The 21,753-nt window shown below is 43.3% G+C and overlaps 2 protein-coding genes across 4 annotated transcripts in view; both read left to right on the forward strand.

Annotated features, from left to right (window-relative positions):
* The window catches only part of adamtsl4 (ADAMTS-like 4), a 40,289-nt gene extending 21,826 nt beyond the window's left edge, over positions 1 to 18,463 (forward strand). The window contains exons 5-17 of the mRNA XM_004541229.4: positions 1,930 to 2,032; positions 9,053 to 9,192; positions 9,651 to 9,855; positions 10,288 to 10,472; positions 12,446 to 12,611; positions 13,134 to 13,400; positions 13,547 to 13,676; positions 14,070 to 14,274; positions 14,515 to 14,688; positions 14,929 to 15,108; positions 15,245 to 15,424; positions 15,523 to 15,670; positions 15,753 to 18,463. Of these exons, the coding sequence (XP_004541286.3) occupies positions 1,930 to 2,032; positions 9,053 to 9,192; positions 9,651 to 9,855; positions 10,288 to 10,472; positions 12,446 to 12,611; positions 13,134 to 13,400; positions 13,547 to 13,676; positions 14,070 to 14,274; positions 14,515 to 14,688; positions 14,929 to 15,108; positions 15,245 to 15,424; positions 15,523 to 15,670; positions 15,753 to 15,883 (2,214 nt within the window). The 3' untranslated portion in view covers positions 15,884 to 18,463. The remainder of the gene's footprint in view (positions 1 to 1,929; positions 2,033 to 9,052; positions 9,193 to 9,650; positions 9,856 to 10,287; positions 10,473 to 12,445; positions 12,612 to 13,133; positions 13,401 to 13,546; positions 13,677 to 14,069; positions 14,275 to 14,514; positions 14,689 to 14,928; positions 15,109 to 15,244; positions 15,425 to 15,522; positions 15,671 to 15,752) is intronic.
* Positions 18,464 to 20,874: 2,411 nt separating this feature from the next.
* The window catches only part of LOC101467528 (CUGBP Elav-like family member 3), a 33,385-nt gene continuing 32,506 nt past the window's right edge, over positions 20,875 to 21,753 (forward strand). For 2 of the 3 annotated variants that reach the window (XR_190936.4, XM_076890022.1), the window contains exon 1: positions 20,875 to 21,744. The gene's annotated coding sequence lies outside the window, so the exon portion shown is untranslated. The remainder of the gene's footprint in view (positions 21,745 to 21,753) is intronic. The other variant, XM_004541227.4, reaches the window with a different exon arrangement.

The following is a 21,753-nucleotide window of genomic DNA, read 5'->3' on the forward strand; positions in this document are numbered from 1 at the left end:
TGGTGGTTCTTTGTGTCTGGGGGTGGGCGTCCGAGTACACACCGGCTCACTCCTTGGCGGCCGCTTGTCGGGGCCTGGGGCTCGCTCGGGCCCTTTTGGAGGTGGGGTGCCCCCGGCCTCTCGGCCTGGGGCTCGGTCACTCAGGCACAGCTGGGGGCCGGCGGAGCTCACGGGCGCGTCACTGCAACTCCCCCTGACTTCTGCTCCGCGGCTGCTGGGCGAGCCCTCATCTGGGACTCTCCTCAGCTCTTACTGGAACAGTGGCGCGGCTGCCCCTCTGTTGGTCTTCCATGGTCTCTTGTGTTCTGGGGGCCTCTGGATGTCTGGAGTTTTGATCTCCTCCATACCCGCTTCACACCCTGGAGGACGGGGCTGCGGCCCCCCCACACTCCCTAGCAGATCATTACATGGAGAAACCTTTGGAATGCAAGCATGCTGATCCACACAGGTATGCACACATGGGTATTCACAGACGCGGACTAAAGCTTTCTTGGCTGCTGCCTCAAAGCACACTGTGCGCTGTCTATCTTGCGTGCTGCACAATATCGTTTATTATTTAGTAAATATTGATATCTATGACTAGCTAGTTTATTGTGATGGTGCTTTGTTTTCTCTATTATTATGTTGCTCTTTGTTGTTTGCTGTCGCCTCTGTTTGTTTTTTTTGTTTGTTTTTTTTTTTTCTCCATACAGGTGACCCAGTAGTTCTTTTTTTTTTTTTTTTTTTTTTTTTTTTCTCTCTCTTCCCCCCCCTTCTCACCGTCTCTTCTCCCCTTTGGTTTTCTTTCTTTCTCTCCCCCTCTTTCTCTCATTCATTCCCCCTGTCCTATTTATTAAAAAAAAAAAAAAAAAAAAAAAAAAAAGACAAAGGATGAACTGAAGCTCTGCCATCACGTAATGTCGCATTCTGCTGTTTCTGATGTCATTTAAAAAAAAAAAAAAAAAAAAAAGACTGCAGCTGTAAGACAACCTGGAAGCTACGTCAATCTTTATGTCTGGAAATGAGTAATTGCACTTATTGTGGCTACTTCCTCCTATTTATAGTCTTAATTCTAAGTAGGGCTAACTGACTTCTTATTAATTAACTTGAATCAATGAGTTAGTGGCATTTTAAAGTTATGACAAGTTAAGGCTGAGCATTTACTGTATAACCATTTTTAACCAGGCAGGTTTCTAATGTGAGCCATGGACTGAGGCCCTTTTCGTAAGGCAGTAAAGATGATAAATGTGCTACAGTGAAGAAGAAACTACAGTCTAATACAAATATTTGAATTTACTTTTTGACTCCAAATATTTTTCCTGATTAGCGCAGCATTTAATGGTTTTTCTTCTTAAAAACACTTGTGTGTGGACTACAGCAAACCTCAGCGAGTCATAGCGTAAACCAGCAGAGTTGTGTCTGCCTGATGTCTCAGCTGTCGTTTAAGTGCATGTATGATAAAAACTGTTTCTACTATACGGCTCCACAAGGACCCTTCTTAAGCGAGCACAAGCTTGACATGTGTTCTTACACACACACGCATAGACACACACTCGTACATGTGCTCACACAGTCACTCACATTCTGTGGCCATGCACCGAAAGCCACGGTGGATTTATGTGAGCAGCCGTTTCCAAAAAATCTATTATTTCCATATGGTTCTTATACTCTCGCACACTGGCCAAAGCAGCATGGGGAGTGCTTGTGTGAGTTTTTCTCCATAACAGCATAGCGTGTTTGTGCTTACCTCTGTGATGTCAAGTTAATTCTTCCCTTCTTTATTAGCTGCTTGTCCTCAACTTTTCCTCACTCCACCCTTACTTCCCCCAGGGACTAGGAGAGAAACAGCCCTCTGTGTAATCTGTTGTCTTTCACATCAGTTCAGTTTGCGGCATTAATTGTTTTACCTCCCTCTCTCTCTCCGTCTGCTTTGGTGTTTCTGTCCTGCAGGTGTGCCGAGGAGGTGCGCTGGACTCCAGGGCGGAGCAGTGTGCGGCCTTTAACACCAATGAGTTCATAGGTCGATTGTACAACTGGGAACCTTTCACTGAGGGTGAGAACTGAGTCAACACACATGGTAGTTTAGTGGTGAGCTGCACAGTGCATCAATGTTATAAAAGGCTTATTGGGGGAATTAAATGGTATGATGGGGGAGGCGGGGTTGGGGGGGAATGTGTGTTTGAGTGAGTTAAATATGTCTCTGGTATGAGTGTGTCCCGGCTGACCTGCGCTGCTTGCCCAGCCCACCGCAATCCCTGCTCTCTGTCGTTTGAGCAGGCCAACATCTGCATGCAGCTTCGAGGGTGGTGAGAGTCAATAGAAACAGAGAATGACTGGAACCCAATCTGCTTTGATTCTTTGCACCGAACACTTTCCCTCCTCTGTTTTTCTTCTCATTTGTCCAACATCTCCCTTTCTCCCCTCCTCTCCTGCCAAGTTTCTCCTCCCAACTCTGACTAAGCACACGGATTCCTACTGGGTGAGATAAAGAAGGAGAAAGAAGGACGGGGAGAGGGAGGTGAGAGGTGATGGGATGCGAGTGTTTTGTCACATGACCGCTGGGAGCAAACGGAGACAACGTGGCTTGCGTGCGTGTGCGTGCGTGCGTGTCTTTGTTTCTTCACACAGAAGTGTGCAGCTCCGTGTGTTTGTTTACTCTTTGGTTAAGTGTGCAAAGGTTCGCAGCAGTGGAGCTTGTCTTTGTTTTCCAATGCTGGAGGCAAAGAAAGAGAAAAGGCTCAGCGGATATTTGAGGAATTTGAACGAATAGGAAGGGTGAATATTGCTTGCATGGAGCTGAGGGAATCGAGGAGGGAAAGAGAAGAGAGAAACACAGCTGTGGGATGATATCAACAGTATTTGTCATTAGAATTAGAAATATGTGCTTGAGCCTGTGTGTATTTGTGCTATTAACATATTGGCAAGAGTGCTTGTGCTCTAGATGAATAGCTTAATGGATCTCAGATAAAACAGAAACAGGAGGGGAGAAAGCGTTTGCTCATTCGTGTTTGTGTGTCCGTCTGTCTTTGCACTTGTGATTACTGGATGAGCTGGATGAACTCCTTCGACCCACACAGACACTGGGGGAAGCACAGACCCAGTAACAGTAGATCAGCAACACCACCCGGCCTGCACACAAGTACATTAGTTTGACAAATTTTGTCAAAAAGAAATACACAGTTAGCACACTAGTCCAAATATAGACAGCACACACAGCTGAGAACGTCGAGTCAGTAGAGTTTATTCATTAAAGCGGAGCACGACACGCGATCGATACAGTAAAAGTTAAAGTAGCTCCAGTTAATAGATTATTTAATGGAGCCGATGAAAGCAGTTCAAAGAGTTCTCCCACTGAGTGTTTTATCAACTTCCAGCCCACTATCTTGATTTTCCATCCTGTTTAAGTTTGCTGTTATCACTCTTGTTTTTGGTCGCAGCAGGAAGCTGTTTTTAATCTTAAAGCTCCATAAACCGACTGTTTATGGAGCTGCTGAATACTGTGGAGCAGTCGTGGAATCAAAATAGGCTGCATGCACTTTTGATTGAGCAAGGACCCCTATGGCCAAAAGAAACTTCTTTTCAAGCTGGGGTCATTTAAATTTGGAGATCCATCTCTGTTCTGGGACCTCGCCATGCTTTCATGTGCGTAGCTGGGGTGGAGGTGGCTTGCAAGGTGGCTTGCAGGTTCTAAAGTACACTACATGGACAGCCCCTAATCTTGCCACAACTGTATAAAATCAAGCACCTAGCTACTCAGTCTGCTTTTACAAACATCTGTGAACAAACGGGTTGTTTCTTAAGAGCTCACTTGATGCGAGTGTGATATTGTAATAGGATGCCACCCTCACCACAAGCCAGTTTGTGAAATTTCTTCCCTCCCAGATATTCCATAATCAGCTGTAAGTGGTATTATTGAAGAGCGAAAGCATTTAGAAACCACAGCAGAGGGGCAAACCACGTAAAGTGCTGAGGCGTAGAGCGTGTAAAAGTCACCAGCGCTCTGACTCAGTAACTCCAGCGCTCCAAACCTCCTCTGGCATTAACATCAGCACAGAAATTATATGGGTTTCCATGCCTCAATAGCTCCTGTAGGTGTAATTTGTAGGCAGCCCAGTGCTTTTGGCCATATAGCGTAACTGTAGGCAGGCTAAAATAATTAAATAGCATGGCAGGTATGACATTTACCAATGGGATGCATGGAAGGTGTGCAGATCCCATCACTTGGCATGTTGATAAATGTATACTTTGTTGAGAAAGTATGAATTTAGTGCTTTTGCTCTGACTTTCTCTTGAAACAATAAACCTCTTGAAAGGCCCGCAGACAGGAGCGGGTGGGCATGGATAAAAATCCTCCTCAGTGAACCTATTGCAGTGTTGGAAAAACCCTAAATCGGTGTGAAATGAAAAAGTAACACAGTAAAGCATACTGTCTGAGCATAGTTTAAAAAGATAATTATGAGTTTTTGTCTGTTATTTGTAACACTCATACTTGCATACTTACTTGTACTTGCAGCCAGAAAAAATAAGCCCATGAATGGCTTCAGATCATTTTTTCCCATTACCTGAGGGAAAGGTCAGAGAGTGTGTTTCAGCTGAATGCCTTGTGTTTCCCAGGGGAATACAACATGTCAGCCATGAAGGCTGTTTAAGATTTCAGTCAGACTTCGGGAAGTTTGAGGCGGATCTACAGATTAATTCTGTGTGTTTGCACCAGAAGTCATCGGCGGGGTATCAGCTGGAGTCAAACTGTCTGCATAAACACACGGGAGCTTTCCTTTTACCCACTACCAGGTTTCTGTGCGTTTGTGAAACGGGATTGGGGGGGGGGGGGGGGGAGGGGAGGGGAGAGATATCGCTGCATCCTGAATTGAGCTGCTGTGCGTCCTTGCCCTCTGCTTCACTTTGGGTTGTTTTAAACTGATGTGTCCTTGAGGTCTGCTGAGAAGAGGAGAGGGCTGGATAAGGGGGGGGGACAAAAGGGCAACCTCTGGTAGGGGGGAGTTTATGGGAAAATAGTCAAAAACACTCACCAAAGTCCAAGCTTTGGCTGCACTATGCTGCTGTGCTGTGGGGGGCAGATGCTGTAGCCAGGTGACGTCACACTCGATCAGCACCGGAGATGATCCTTTCCCACTCCGCTAAGTAAACTCTATCACATTGTTTACTTCAGTCCGGTCCCATTGGCCACAGCCCAGATTTTCATATCTGGCTTCCTATCAACACGCTGGAGGCTGCGATGGAGTGCTTGAGTGTGTTTGAACACTGACTGCTGCATGTCATTTTTCTCCAGCTGCTCTCATCTGTTTAAAGCTCTGTAGCACTGCATACATTTCCAGTCAGTATTTATGTTACGCGGTGCAGTCAGCTTGTGAACGTTTTCGCCTCCAAGGTGACGAGCTCTGTTATGTTTGTTCTTCGGAGTGGCGCGGCCTCGGGTTTAGAAGTGTACGTTTAAACAGTAAAGCTGCCACCGTGGTTATAAGCCACGCAAGCGATGGGCCCTGACTAATTTCCTGCTACACGCTCGGCTCTGGTTAGCAGCGATTCTATAGATTTGTAAGCGCTGCACGTGCAGGTGTTGTTTTACTTGAATATTTCCTTTTTTCAGGCCTCATCCCCTCTGTGCACACCCAGCCTCCTCTCTTCCTGTCCCACTGCCTCTCTCTTTCTCTCTCCCCGTTGGAGTTTGTTTAGATGAAGCGATAGCGGGGAAGTATATTTAGGCACCATATATTCCACTGTCTGAACACTAAGCTCAGACAGGGAGCGAGAGTTAGAGCGACAGTGGAAGAGAATGAGAGGCAAAGACGAGTAGGAAGAAACAAATGGAAGATAAAGGCTAAATTTAAAGAAGACAGTTTGGAGCTGAGACGCGCTCGAGCGTGGCTTAAGGAGACGGAGAATGAGGGAGGTGATGAGGAAGGCAGAGAGAGCATGTGTGGCGACACGTATCCCGCTTTTAGCTCCCCCTCTCTTTTCTGTCACTGTCTCCAGTCTAATCTCTCAAAGATAACTATGACAGAGAGATGGAGAGAATGAGGGTGGAGGGAGAGAGGGTGGGAACGCTGCCTCTCTTTTTCCATCTCTTTCTCTCTCTCTCATTCTTTCTAAATATGTACCATATATCTTCTCATATCTCTCTGCAGTCATCAGATGGTAAACAAGGGGCACACCGAGGCTGAAAAAAGGACGGTTTTGCACAGTTTGATGCAATTTGATTGTTTTCTACCACCTTATGTCAACAGCAAACTTTTCTGATATATTGAAATCAGAATAAATTACAATTACAGCAAGACAATTAAAGGCTAGCCTTAAGAAATTAGTTCCAGGAATGAAAAGTATATAATATACAGTAGTATACTTCTTATTTATATAATATATAAGAACTATATTATACTATTCATCTATTTTTCAAATGTGCTGGTTTGAATATTTGTTAATGGCTGGTTATAAATAAGCTTTTTTCCCATTGGCATTAGATAGTTTCCATTCATCTAGTCTAGATCACATTGTCCTCAATGCGACATATGTCTGCAATAAGTTTTCCCCACTTGAAGCATCTCCTCCAACTCTGCCTAAGACCACATGATGTCCTCCATCATGTGGTCTTAGGCCTGCCCCTCTCTCGATTTCCAACAGGGATCCATCTCGGGACACGATGACATATTTTTGTACATGATAAAGTGTTTTATTTTGTCCTGTTTTCACTGAGAATTAATACAGTTTCTCTGGAAACTCTGCTGAGTCCCTTCATCGCTAAATCTGTTGCTGTTTAGTCTCTACATCTTTAGTCCCTTGAAAAATTGTTTAAATTCCTCGAACTCCATGTTTACCTGTGTTGAAGGACTGCTGCTACAGTATCACAGTGTATTTATAAGCAAACTTATGCGCAATCTCCTGCCTTGTGTCTGTATAAAACTGTTAAAACATCAAGTCTAGCTCAACTGTTTTGCTTTAATGCCCTCCTCACCACTTCCACCCACTTAGCGAGAGGAAATTCACTCCTTAACGCTGGAAACATGTGTTCCCTTTGTGGAAACATAAAAACCACAGATCTCGATCTGTACGTCAGCCCAAGCTTGAAATGACATTTTAACAGTCTACTTTAACTTGCCCTTATCTTCCAAGTGGAGGTTATTCATTAATATTTTTAACGACTTCTCATCTATGATATGGTTTTCACCCCATGTTTCTCTCAGTCTGTGCAGTGATCATTGCAAAATGTGATCCCGGAGCCTCGGTTCCTTTAACAGGAACTACCACGAAGGTTTTGAGTACTTCGGCAGGTGTTTGTCCTTTCTGAACTCGACGGCCTTGCAGTCGTGCCAGATGCAGTCATGAAACTGTACAGGTGTGCAGCTGACATTAAAGGTTGAGTTTAAAGATAGCTGCTCTCTGGGCCATCGGGACTGAGTAAACGATGGTAGAGGTAAGAGGGCCACGTGGCCGTTCCCTCAACCCCAGTTATCACACATTTGTCACACATTCTTTTTCAGTTTAATGCTTTTGTAAGTCACTTTTGAGTGATCTGGTGTACAGTGTCACAGCTGCTTTGATCCCGGCACAAGATAGCTTAGTTTCCTGCTTGTGTGACACCTGGCTGAGCAATGTGGTACTCTGAGAGATTTGAGGACCCTGAAAGCATATGGATTTCCTTTGAATGTGTGTCATACGACACTCTTTGAATCCTCACAAGGTGAAAGCAGGGCGTTGGTATTTGACCTTTACCCTTTGTTCTCCGTTATCTCCTATGAACCTCATGACTTCGAAGGTGATGGAAAGCTCGGTTTACTTTCTGCTGATGTCATGACTTGGAGTGGAAATTTTTCCATTCTGCAACAGTGTAACCATTTTGCAGCACTGCTGTATTATCACAAACAACATTTGGTTGCATCATAAGATTAACGCAGGCTTTTGAAAATTCTTTTAAGAAGAAAATTATTTATCTGTATGCTGTTTTGACTGCTCCAGGCAAAGTGGCACGGTGTTCATATATGTACAGAATTTAATGGTTTTTACAGTTTCAGAAGACGAGAATTTTCCCCTTTAACCTCGAGCCCCTCCCTCCTCTCTTCAGCTACCTCTTCTTCTCATGGAGTGAGCTCATGTCATTAGCCCTGTTTCAAACAAACATGATCACAGGCCTGTACATTCACATACCCCTACAGCTTCTTCTTAAATAAACTGCCAAACAGTGGACCCAATCACCAGCCCTTCCTCTGTGTCTTGCTCTTCATTTTAAATGAAGATCTTAACCTTTTGGGAAACAGACCCATACTCTTTCTCCTAGGACTATGATGAGAAGTTGTAGGCTACATCATACATTTGAGGAAACCAGCAACTAACTTTGTCTGGAGTTTGGTTGTGGGTGACTGTTTTATTCCTTGGTGTTTTACATGCTGAATTACAGTAACTCTGAGTCTTTCATAAAATACAGGTTACTTACACACCCTGCAGTCTGAAAAAGCATCATGTTTAGGCACGAATGGAGGACTGAAGACGGTCTGCTGATGTTGTGCTCATGCCATGCCCTCAAATATATTAGTTCTTTTTCTTCAAAAAAAGCTCCTTATTTTCTTCACATTTTCCTTTTACCACTATGCCCTGTGTAGTTTTCTGTATTCTCCACACTATTTATCTTCCCTATCCTCTCTGCACTGAATGACTTTCATTTTCTCTTTTACCTTGAAGCGGTGCCCTTTTTCTTCAGTTCTTCGACTCTGTGTTTCCACGCACACTTCGCCCTGCTGCGTGCATCCTTTGGGTCGCACTCATAAATCTTGCCTTTTTCAAGCTTAAGATTACACCTCTTTTCTGCGTATGTATCCGCTGGGAAGGTGCAGCCATGAACAGCGGGGAAATAGCTGATCACTCTCCCTCTCAGGGGTTACATGGTCTGGCCTTAGTTTCCTGACCACATGGAAAGACGTTCATCCTTCCAGCTGTTTCTTCTCCGTGGTTGTCAGAGAGAGAAAAAAACTCTGCGCACACACACACACACACACACACACAGAGTTAAGAAAAACATACATGCTGTCTAGTGACCCTGCTGCCCTGTGTTTCTGTGTTACAGTTGGGGCAGACAAGCAGTGCGAGCTGACCTGCAGACCCGCTGGCTATCGTTTCTACGTCCGTCAGTCAGAGCGTGTCAGAGACGGGACGCCCTGCTTCAATGTTAGCACCAATGATGTGTGTGTGGAAGGACAATGTCTGGTGAGTGGTTTCAAATGTGTGTGCGAGATTTCTTGTTTCACGTGTCTGAGTCCAAGTGTCTCCTGTCTCGAAGAGGTTGACAAAGCCCAGAATCTGGCTGTCTCAGTCTCACGTCTGGAAGCTGATTTAAACTGGCATTCAGAGTCAGGCTCTTTTTACGGCCCTTCTCGGGGCCTCTTTTCTTTGCATCTTTCCCTCTTTCTCTCATTTGCACTCTCACTCTCTGATTTTACCCTCGTTCCACCCTTCTGCTCCTGGCAGGAATCTAGCGAGCATCAGTTACCAATTTAAATAAGCAACGTTGAAATAAACACTGGCAATGGATGCGAAATGTCAACAAGATTGGACCCGTTTTTCTCCATCCCCACCCCTTCTCTAACATCTCAATTGTTTCCCAGCCACATTTCCTTCATTGTCCGACCCATCACTCACATCTTTTCAACTCCTTCTCCTGTCAGACGGAGGGCTGTGACGGGGTGCTGGGCTCCGGCTCTGTGATTGACAAATGTGGAGTGTGTGGTGGGCGGGAAACATCCTGTCGAAAGGTGACGGGAAGCTTCCACAATACCACGGTTCCTCTTGGTTACCACAAGATCCTGGACATCCCACCCGGAGCCACATTCATCAACATCACCGAGAGACGAGCGAGCCCTAACTACCTGGGTAAGCTGAGTTGCACACGCACACATTCGGTTTAGGGTTTCTTGAATAATGCTGGCCTACAGCTCCAGTAAAAGTGAAATACTGGCGAGGATAGTGCAGATTTGGGAATGAGATTTGGCCCGTGATCGTGTGTGTGCTGGCTTTGACTGAGACCTGAGATTTTTGTGGTCTCACAGACTCTAAGCTAGCATTGTTAGAGCTCATAAAGAATCAGTCAAGTGTGTAGATTTCTGTGTGTGCGTGTGTTTCTTGTCAGCCTCCTTTTTGTTCACCACACAGCACTCCAGGGTCTGTGTTTGTCTTTTTTGGGAATGTGTTTGAGCATATGGGGGGATTTTCTAAGAAGTCACCAGACTAAACAAGGTCCTAATAAGAAAAGAAAAATTCACCCCAGTTCTTCTGACATTCCCACTCCCTCCTCCCTTTTTCCAGCCATGAGGAGTGGAACAGGAGCTTCCGTGGTGAACGGACGTTGGGCTGTGGACCCCCCAGGGGAGTATCAAGCAGGGGGCACTACCTTCACCTACACCAGGCCTAGAGCACAGGCGGAGGGGGAGGAAGCAAAGGGCGAGTCCCTCTGGGCACCAGGACCCACAAAGACACAGCTACAGCTATATGTAAGTTCTGAAAGAACACATGGACCAGCACTACAAAATTACGATTTACTCAGAGAAACATGTATACGTACAGAATATTTCTCTAATATATCTTCATGTCACTGTTTTGTGCCCGAAGCTGTGTTCTTCTGCTCTGTGTCAAGATCCTCCAAGGAGACGGAATTATTTTAGTATTATGGCAGGATAAAGAAGGATATACTAAAGCTTATCCTGAGCCACCTGAAACTATCCAAGGCTTAATAATAACAGCGGCTAAAATCTTATTAAAGATCAGGAGTCATGTGTAGCTTCACATCCAGTAACATCAGGATCAGAGGAGGTAAAGAAAATAGCTCTGGTTTGATCTCCCCAAGAATCACCAGCATTTTTAAGGTTTAGCGGGATACAAAAAGTAAGATATAAAAAGATTAAAACGCTGTCACCATGGCAGCGGCACTGTGATGCCGTGTAGCTCATTGCATGCTTGTTAGATGGATTAAGAATATGTGCTCCCTCTAGATCCTTGCCAGTGTTGCAAAATAAATATATAAATAAATCAACTTTTTGGCACACCCTGTAGATTTGAGTTAACACACAGACCACAAACTAAAATGCCTCACTCCAGGAACTTTTTTTTTTCCTCCACTCACAAGGGCACTTCAAGTAGAGGGGGAGAAAGGCCCCAAATGTCCTCTTTTTTTTTAAGTCACAGGTTGTATCCCTGTTTTAAATACACCTTCCAATATTAGGAAAAATAGTCAGTGGTGTCTTAGGCAGTAAGGCACTGAGGGACCTGTCCGAAGGGAGGCCATGGAGTGGCACTGAAACCACTCCATGTTTTCTATATTGTGCTATATTATTATAGATAATGTTACACAGAATTAATAAAGTCATTAAATCATCTGCTTTTACAAAATTAAGGTAAGTGCATGACTGATTATAATCCAGTAATTGTAATCCAATAATACGATACATTTAATTTTGTATAATACTTATATTTAAATAAGCAATACTTACCTAAGTAATAGGTCTAAATGTTTGTTTCACCATTTGTTAAATAGCTATTCAATATTAAATGTTTTACAGTCACAGAGAGCTCCCTTTCCATGTAACACATCTTTATTAAGGCCCTGCACATGAGCATGAAAACTTACCTTACATTTTTAACTTCATATTTCCTGCCACCTCATTGTAAAAAAAAAAAAAATCCCAGAAATGCCTCTGACAGCACTCGATTTTCCATCACAAGGCCAGCTGTTTGACTTTAGGACCCAGGTGGTAATTTAGTATTTTGGAAATGAATCCTGTGCTCTTGAATGAAGGGGGTTAACGAAAAGCCAACTAGAGCCAACTGAGCAACTAGACAGCAAAGCATACTCTAGCACGGAGACTGAAAGCTAGGGGAAACAGCTCTGACTCTTTTCAAAAGCAGCCAAATCAAATGTCTCGCACCCCTAAAACTCAGACATTTAGATCTTGTTTGTTTAACACAGATAAAACACCAAAAGGTTAAATGACGTGGGTGTATTAATGGTGATACAGCAGCTATATATTTAAATCTGAACTTTTCAGTTAATCTCTAAATCATCCTTCTAGGAATTAGGTGTCAGAGTTTGTTTTGTTGTTGTTTTTTTAAAGAAAGCATATTTTGACTCTTAGCTCTTCCAGATGAATTTCACTCTGCAAGCAGATGTGACGCCGCCAAACTAAAGCAGTGACTGAAGGCCCTCAGGATCAGTTGCAAAGTATAGCAGATCAAAATGTTTTTGAAATGAGACCCCTGCTGATTAAGTCTAAATGACCTTGACTAGATTATATCTCATATATAAGACTGTAGGATTATGTAGGGGGTGGGTTCTTGAGCATGATATCAAGCTCCTGCCAGTTCATTCTAACCTCTGACCTGTAACAAGAACATTTCTCTGTGGGAATCAATAATGCGATTTTCAGGCATTTTTTTTCACCCTCTTCTTTGGCTCCATTTTGTTCTTTAGATAATCTTCCACAAGGACAACCCAGGCATTGACTATGAGTATTACATTCCGGTTGAGAAAAAAGAGGGAGAGACCGAGAGGCTAATGGAGAGAGAGCGGGAGACGCCCAGAGAGGCACCCAGGGAGAGACCAAGGGAGCGAGAGCCAGCGAGGGCACCCCTTCGCAGTAAGTCTATGACACCCCGGCTTTCTGACCTCCTCTCTTCTGTTTGACAACCATATTTTCTCTATGCTGTGTACAGTAGCCTAGATGGCAGCTTTCCCAGCAGTCATGTGCAGCACATAGCTGAACCGTGTCAATGTGGAGCTCTCCAGACTCATTCTTTCCAAGTTACTAAAGGAAACATCACTGTAATGCAGATTCTGGGAGAATGACTGACGTCTTTATGGTTTATGATGGGTGCGGTTGTGGGCCAAATGGGAGGGATTATTTCACGAGTGTGTTTGTGTGTGTTTGTGTGTATTTGTGTGCGTAGATGACCTAGATGGGAGGCTATCTGATCCATATGTTGGCTGTCATGAGATGCTGACCTCGTCATGACATCATTAATGTTTTCATCTTATTTCCATCATTTCAACATGTTTTTCGACTTTCGCCGCTCTTAATAACGCCTCTTGTGTGTTTCCCAGTCACGTTCTCCTTTATATTTGAGCTTTAATGTCCATCTTTGTTGGCATTCTCTCACAGGTCCTCTCACCGTCTCAGTTGAAGACCCTGTTCCTGCTCCTCCTCCCAATTCAGTCCATTCTTACCCTTCCTCCTCCTCGTCCTCCTCCTCTGTGTTTTCGCTCCCAACTTCGAACCAGTGGACACCTGAGCGGTCACGCCCACGAGGATCTGCGCCCAATAGGAATGCTCGGATCCCCCCTCGCACCGACCTGCCACTGGACACCCTGCCGCCATTTGTGTGGAAGAGAAGTGGCCTCACCGAGTGTTCTGCATCCTGTGGCAAAGGTAAGACTTCTGATTGTGGGACTTCATACGTGTTACACCCCAAAAATTCTCTCATCTGCTTAATTACTTTGGATGAGGTGGTGTCTCCCTCCTCTGGTTGTTGGAAGCAAGTACAAGAATCTGTCCATCTCTTTCTCTCTCTTAAGGTACTCAGAATAGACTCATCGTATGTGTGAGCCGTGATACAGACGAGGAGGTCTCAGAGAGCAAGTGTGACTCTGCAGCCAAACCTGTTCCTGAGGAGGAGCCTTGTAACACACACCCCTGCCCTCCATTGTGAGCAACCTATACATAAACTTATTCATATACAGGTTATATAGAAAATTAATTTCTATATTGCATTTTTTATACATTGAATCTTATTTAACAGCTTATTTTTAAAATGATATTCATTTATCTTGGCTTGAAAGCATAGATTTTTTATTTTACTTGAACATAGGGACATTTTATGCATATTTTTGCATACAAAAAGTAGTAGTAGCTACATGGCAGTTAATTTGTTTGGGTTGGCTGTATTTTGTGCCATGCTTAAGAGTTACTGTGAAGAATTAAAGATAATTCCACAAACTGTATAACATAATTATGAATGGAAACTAACTGCTTACAAAAGTCTCTTTGCTTGAATGACTTGTAAATGTTTTTAAGTGGATCCTGTCTCCTCTGTCACAGCTGGGAGGCAAGTTCGTGGTCGGAGTGCAGTGTATCCTGCGGCCCGGGTGTCCAGCAGAGGCAGCTTCAGTGCAGGCAGAGCTTTGGCGATCGCTCCACCATGGTTCACCCCCAGCGCTGCGCCGACCTCACCCAGCCAGTGCTAACACAGCCCTGCCAGCTCCGCCTCTGCTCCCACTGGGAGGTCAGCTCTAACTGGAGCCAGGTGAGTCCACAACACATGTATGCAGCTAGCAACAGCCTCTGTTCTTGTCTGGAAACAACAGACCCTCTCACATTGTCAGCAAGCGGGACACTTGTATAGTATAGTGTCTCAACAAGACACTATCATTCATTTCAAAAAGCTATAATTAATACTACAAAAAAAGATATAATTGGGAAGAAAAAGAAGATTTGTTTCGTGGTTTGTCTGCATATTCTCATGTTTGTCCTGTTTCTGCCTCAGTGCTCGGTGGACTGCGGAGTAGGGAAGAGAACAAGGAGTGTGCGCTGTGTCAGCGATCAAGGTGACGTGGTGAACGAGAAGGAGTGCAGCTCCAGGGCCCGTCCACAGGGAAGTGAGGAGTGCAACATGGGTCCCTGTGTGACCAACTGGTACTTTACAGACTGGTTAAAGACTGTAAGTAATGCACACGCATTTCAGCTTTCAAAAACTTTTCAGCTTTAAAAAAAAAACAGTTGAAAACACATCTATTTAGACAGGCAGTATTTTTAATATCCTTGTAAAGCACCTTGTATTAGATTCTTATCTTAAAAGGTGCTATATAAATGAATTTTACTTATGTACTCACAGCAACAAAAGAATAAAACATGCATTTAGCATCGGTCCTCAACATGTTCCCTGACTTTGTGTGCTCAGTGTTCAGCGCAGTGTGGCCCTGGGGTGCAAAAGAGAGAAGTGGTGTGTCTGACCAGAGGAGGAGTCAGAGAGGGTGGAGAAGGAGGAGATTGTGTTGGGGACAAACCAGCAGAGATGAAGGCATGTAACGGAGGCCCCTGTGTGCCAGTAGCTATGTGGTATAGCAGCCCCTGGACACAGGTAGGAGAGTGGTGTCTAAAGACTTATTTTGTGTTGTGAGTTTGGGTCTCACAACAGTTTGGGTGTTTTGTGTCCTATAGCTGCTTTATTCTTGATTAGGGTTGGGTATGTCACTGATTTGTGGTCTTTTTTCCAGTGTAACGTCCCATGCGGGGATGGAACTCAGCGACGAGACATCATTTGTGTCCAGAAGATGGGGAACGATTTTACTGTTGTTCCAGACGCTGAGTGCGCTAAGCTGGACAAGCCTGCATCAGTCCAGCAGTGCAAGATGGGAGCATGTCAGGCACAGTGGTTCACCACAGAGTGGAGCGCGGTGAGAGATGAAAGGACAATGAAGAGATATTTTTTAAAAATCAGAGATTTGTGGAGATTATATTTATACTGTTGACCTGCCTGCGTTTTTGTTCTCAGTGCTCAAAGTCTTGTGGAAAGGGCTTACAGATGAGGGAAGTTCGATGTCTAACACCAGAGAAGAAGCACAGCCATGAATGCGACTCCAGCACCAAACCAGTCCAGGAACAAATCTGCAACACAATACCCTGCAGCCCACAAGTCTCAGGTCGGTGCGTGTGTCAACAAAACTGTGATCAAGTGTGTTTTGATCTCCCTGCCAACCTCTCTGTCCTTCTGTCTGCTCACAGATGAAAACTGCAGAGACGTACGTCAACAGTGTGAGTTGGTGGTGCAAGCCAGACTCTGCGTCTACACCTACTACAAGAAAGTCTGCTGTGCCTCCTGTGTTCAGAGTGCTCAGCGTGCCAAGAGACACTGACCAGCCAATGGCAGACAGCCCCTGTGCGCAAGTAGTGGAGGATTAGGTCAAAAGGGCTAATCACTCCAGAAATGACAAGTCTGTAGAAATGAGCAGCCCAGAGTAGACACGTGAAGGCGTTTGGATGACATTTAGCTTTTTTGTCCTAAATCTTAACATAAAACACTGTGAAAGTTCCTCTTATCAGTACCAGTCGCTTAAACCTGCACCTTCCTCTGAGTTTGCTTCAATATACTATGTGTGTTAGCTTTAACAGTTTGCTGATTTCCCACACACAGTTTAATTGAATTTCATTGTCCTTATTTTCACTCTCGGAGACTCATTTCTGTGACTTACAGGTTGTAAAGAAAGGAGGACACAGCTGTGTTTCAGCAGCAAATTTAACAATTTAAAGATTCCTCCTAATCTACGGGATCTTCAAGCAGACATGCATACCACTAATTACGTGCTAAACGAATGATTACCATGTGTGCTAAGATCTACTGGAATAGATCTGTTATCAAGTGCCCCACTGAGCTACAGTGGAAAAAACCCTCCCAGACTAGAAGGATTTTATTTACATATTTTATCTATTTTTTTCTCTTTGCCAAAAATATTTCCTCAAGTGTCCTCTCAGTATTTGGACAGATGAACCAAAGGATTGGGGTGGGCATAAGAGTTAGTGACCAAATATAACAGGGTGGGAAGACAGAGATGAGACTCTTCCCGAACAAGAAGGTCAGCTGACATGGGACAGTCACAACAAAGGTTGCCCACAAAGAAATTTTTGTTTAAATTCAAACCTAGCTATAAAGATTTGTAATTGCAAATGTTTTTTTTTGTTTCTTTGTTTGTTTTTTTAATTTTATAAATATATATCAAAGAACAAACTGACAGGACAGCTGTTGCTGTAGAATTGTCTTCTTGACCAAGAACCAAGCGTATCATATCACATTGTTAGTCTCACTTCCCAACTATGCATTAGGCATACTCAAGATATTATGTAAACCTTAACTTGCCACTAAAATATAAACAGCAGGGCATTACTTAAGCAAGAGTAGTGTTGACAGTAGGACGCTGACAGTCCTAAAGGACCAGCTTCAGCCCGCTGGTTTCGCTCCACTCTCCCTTTAAGCCAACGTTCTTCTGATTGGCTGCCGCGTGCAAACACAAGCATGAACAGCAGGTGGGTGGGACTTCACCTGCTGTGTGCCTACAATGAACATATTAAGGATATCTCCTTCCAATGACCTCATACAGAGCAGAGAGTAAAAAATCTGCCTTAAATCAATGTTTAGACCATTCTGAAGCCTCAGGGTTTTGACTGAATTAATCTTTTTTTTTAATTATTTGTTAGCTATGTATAATATTAGCATCCATTTTAGCATTTGCTGCTTTCTTTGGTCAGTCATTGGTGGTTTTGTACTTTTCATGACATTTCCTTTCGGTACAAACCAGAAGGACATTCAGAGTGTGCATCCTCTGTCAACTGATTTCTTTATTTTTAACAGTTATAAATAAAGTGACCTAAATTCTCCCCAAAATTTGACAAGTTCTTAACAATATCATAAAGTCAGCTTCATAGTTTCTGCATAATCTTGCTGAACAAAAGCCAGTGATCATATATGTTTAATAGACAATACAGAAGGTGGCCTTTAACCAATAGTAATTACTAAATGATTGATTTTGCAATTGTTATGATTAAGCTATTAAAAATATCTTTATGTCATTACCTTTTTGGGAGGGAATGTTGAATCTGTCTAGTGAAATCAGGTGAAGTCATAATAGGAAACCTTAAGGGGACTGAAAAAGTTGCTTTCTTACATGTAGGCTTCTAGATATGATTGGATCATAAGCAATGATCCTGCTTTGACCTGAAACATAAATAATGCATATCGAAGTGGCAGCCTCTGTATATGTGTGTGTGTACTGTTTAATGCTCTTTCTCTGGCCTTGATTGTTTTTAATTTGCTCCCATTTTCTTTTTCACCTCCCACTCTGACATATACTGACACCCAGTCAAGGGTGGGGAGTCTGTATATTTGTGAGATATGTTTTAATGTCTATAATTTCTCTGAAGATAGTCGGTGCTTATGTTTATAACTGAGTAGAGTTATCAGAAGTGTTGTTATAGAATCCATTTATTCACATCTAACTGTCACATAACTATTTTATGTTGCATTTGAAGAAAGAATCAACGTTTTTGCTCTTAAATTGCGTGTGTGTGTGTGTGTGTGTGTGTGTGTGTGTGTGTGTGTGTGTGTGTGTGTGTGTGTGTGTGTGTGTGTGTGTGTGTGTGTGTGTGTGGTTGTGAGTTTTGCATATGTGGCTTTGAATGTGTCATTCTTGTCTCTTATCCCTTGTAGTAGAAATTAGATTTTATATATAAACATAAAAAGGATAGTAATTTATCTATTATCTAAAGAACATGTAATTTATTTGCTGTTTTGAGGAGCTGTAGCAATTTTTTTGTTACCACAAGAGATTATCAGATTGTTATTTTCAGTATACAGACAATTTTATGATGCAAAAACAGGAAACAGCGTGGAGGAGTTATTATCTTGAAGCTTCATTTTAAATAAATCGGAAATTACAGAGAAATCAAGGCGTGTGTGTTTCTTTTTGGTCCACTGAACAAGGGTGAATTTGCCACTTTTGTCCAAACAGTGGCGCTATTGAGTCTCTTACACAACTTAGTCAGGCCTAGCTGTCTTCCACAGTGAGTCATCTATGGATAAAGAAATAAAGAGGTTTTTTTATAAAATGTATGCTGTGGTCGAAATATTGAATGAACACGAGTGTTTTATTTCACTTTTCACCCTAGATGAGTCTTAAATTCCAATTTTTGTGTAATGACAATAATAATAATAAACATCTGACCAACATAACACAAATGACACTCTAATCATATATGTGCTGTAGTACAATTAGTATTACAAGGCAGAAAAATCATGGAAACACACAAAGATTATTATTTACATATTTATTTATTATACTCTTTATAAAATCTTGAGTGAGTGTGTGTGTGTGTAATGTGATGTTTCAGATAGGAAGTGTCTTTAAGGAAACCCTGCCAAGGTCAGCTGCTGTCTGAGATGAAAATCTAGGAGTGGACGAGCTTGTGTAATGAGTAGGACTATCAATAAGGCAAAATCAAACCAGGAAAGAAGAGAGTGGATGCTAAAAACTATAGGACCTTCATTAAACTTAAATATCGCTTAAGCCGGTGTAGTTTCCTGATTCCGTATCAGCAATTCTGGAAATGTCAGCCCGAGTAACTTCTAATAATTTCAGAACTTTTTGGTGGAGAAGTGATAATTTCACATAGAAATTTGTGATGTAAATGTATACTTTTACCTCCCATGGACGATATAATGGGCTCGGACCCCATTTTGGCTTCAGCACTGCCTCAGTTCTTCAATACATAGATTCAACCAGGCAGTGGAAACAATTTGGTCCATATTTACATGGTCGCATCATACACGCTGCAGATTTGTTGGCCGCACATCCATAATGTGAATCTCCCATTCTACCTCATCTTAAAGATACTCTATTGGATTGAGATTGGTGACTGTGGAGGAAATTTTAGTGAAACTAACTGTCATGTTCAAAAAACCGGTTTGAGATGATCTGAGTTTTGTGACATGGCGTGTTATCTTGCTGGAAGCATAAATCAGAAGGTGGCTACATTGTGGTAATTAAGGGACGGACACAACAGCAGGCAGGCTGTGGCATTTAAACGATGCTCAGTTGGTACCAAAGTACCTAAAATGTGCCATGAAAATATTCTCCATGCCATTACACCACCACCAGTAGTCTGAACTGGCATGATGAATCCATGCTTTTATGTTGTTTATGTCAAATTCTCACCTTGTGATCCAAATGTCACAACAGAAACCAAGACTGATCAGAGAAGGCAACATTTTCCTAGTCTCCTCTTGTCAAGTTTTCCGTGTGAATTGTAGCCTCAGTTTCCTGTTCTTCACTGACAAGAGCATCCACTGTGCTCTTCTGTAGTAGCCATTTCAATTTGACTAACTAAAATGTTCACTACATGCCAGAAAAGGTATTTAGTCGCTGCCATGTAGATGCTGATTAAATATTTGTGTTAACCAACAGTGGAACGGGCGCACCTAACAAACTGGCTGGTGATTGTATGTTTTAAATTGTGGAATGTAAACTCCCTCAGATTGACCATGCCCCCAGTTCCCACTAATTTAGGGGGGAAGTGTTCTCTATGTCCTCCAACATAGCTAAAGATTTTCCAATCCAGTGGTACTGGAACAGTTTGGAGCAGTTTTCAAACAAGTGCAAGGTAGAGCATTCATAATGCTTTAACTCAACTATGAAGGAACAGAGGCAAAATCAGGATGTACTCTCTTCTTCTCATTCTTTTTCTTTTTGGAAGGAAGACCTATGAGTTCCAGAGGGCTACAGCCCTTTACACCGGGGTTTTCATGCAAGCCTGCGTGGGCGGGGTATATATGTTGGATGAATGTGGCTCACAGAGGGCACGATGCAAGACAGGCAGATGGTGACCTTTGGGAGTAAATTACCATGAACCTTATGACTCTGTTCCCTCAATCTCTCTCTCCTTTAAAGGGTCCGGGCATGCACACTGGCTTTCAATTCAAAGATGTGAATAAGGAGCGTGCTGTTATCGATAACTCTGGAAGTTTGGGGTTTTGGGGGATATCACAGTTAAATAGCCCAGTGTCTGCCGGTTTTCCAAAATACAGGCTGTAAAGTAGGCCAACTCCAACCTCGAGCTATTTCTCTTCCCTCTGTCACACATTTCACTCTGTGTGGGTGTGAGCGTGAATTTCGGGCTCGGGCGTGAACAGCTGTAGTAGTCGTGACTGCGTGCTCGACGACGGCGGCGCGCTTCGGCTTCAAGTCAAGAAGCATCGTTTCAGCACCAAGGCCAGGGCTCGCGGCGAGAACAATAGGCGGCTCCGCGCACAGAGTTGGCTAGGCATCGTGTTTAAAGCGGTCACCTGGAACTAGTCGCTAAGATAACACGGCGCTAAAAATGCTAAAACAATCTTTTTGTTTTAAATACTGAACACACATCCACAAGTTATTGAGTAAAGCTTGAAAAGATTACCGAGACGTTTAATCTGGATTTATATTTTTATTTTTCGTGTGTGTACGAGAGGATTGTTATTGACCGTCCCCGCGGCTGACGTCACGCGCTAGCAACCGCTTTGGAGATAGGAGGGGGAGGGGGAGACAGAGAGTAGAGAGACACCGGTAGCTTTAGGACGTTAAAAGCCATAGAACCGTCGGACGGGCCGGTCGCTACAAGAAACAGAAAATAGTAAGAGCAGCTCCCCATTAACGGTTAGAACAATAACGACAAGGCTGAAAGATCCCGTTACGAGTGACCGATCAAGTTTCAACAGTTTTAAGCTAGCCAAATTCTAGAAGCTGCTTTGTCCATTATCACTTTGTTATAATATAACAGGACTTGAGAGTGGTGAAAGTGATAACTCTGGATTTGTAAACCCTGAGAGGTTGGGACTAAGTGCAGAAAGCGGTGGTGTTCGAGCTCACCTGCCGCCAGGACTTCTTCTCCGTCACTTCCACACCCGAAGACCGGGAACACCGGGATTTTTTGTGGATTTTTTTTTTTTGTTTTTTTTTTTTGTAAAAACACAAGGCGAATCTATAGTATTACACACCGAGGAGAGAGGAGGAGGATAAACACAAACACACACACAGCACGGCAGGCACAAAGAGCGGGGAGCATCCAGAGAGGGGAAGAAGGCGGACCGCACGGAGAGATAGAGCGCGGTGTGAGGACAACAACCCGACTGAGCATCCCTCTTTAATTTCTGATCTGCTCAGGAAACACTCTGCACGGCCGTACAGTACAAACGGTAAGAGCT

Source organism: Maylandia zebra, linkage group LG11 (assembly GCF_041146795.1).
Source record: "Maylandia zebra isolate NMK-2024a linkage group LG11, Mzebra_GT3a, whole genome shotgun sequence".
Lineage (NCBI taxonomy): Eukaryota > Metazoa > Chordata > Actinopteri > Cichliformes > Cichlidae > Maylandia > Maylandia zebra.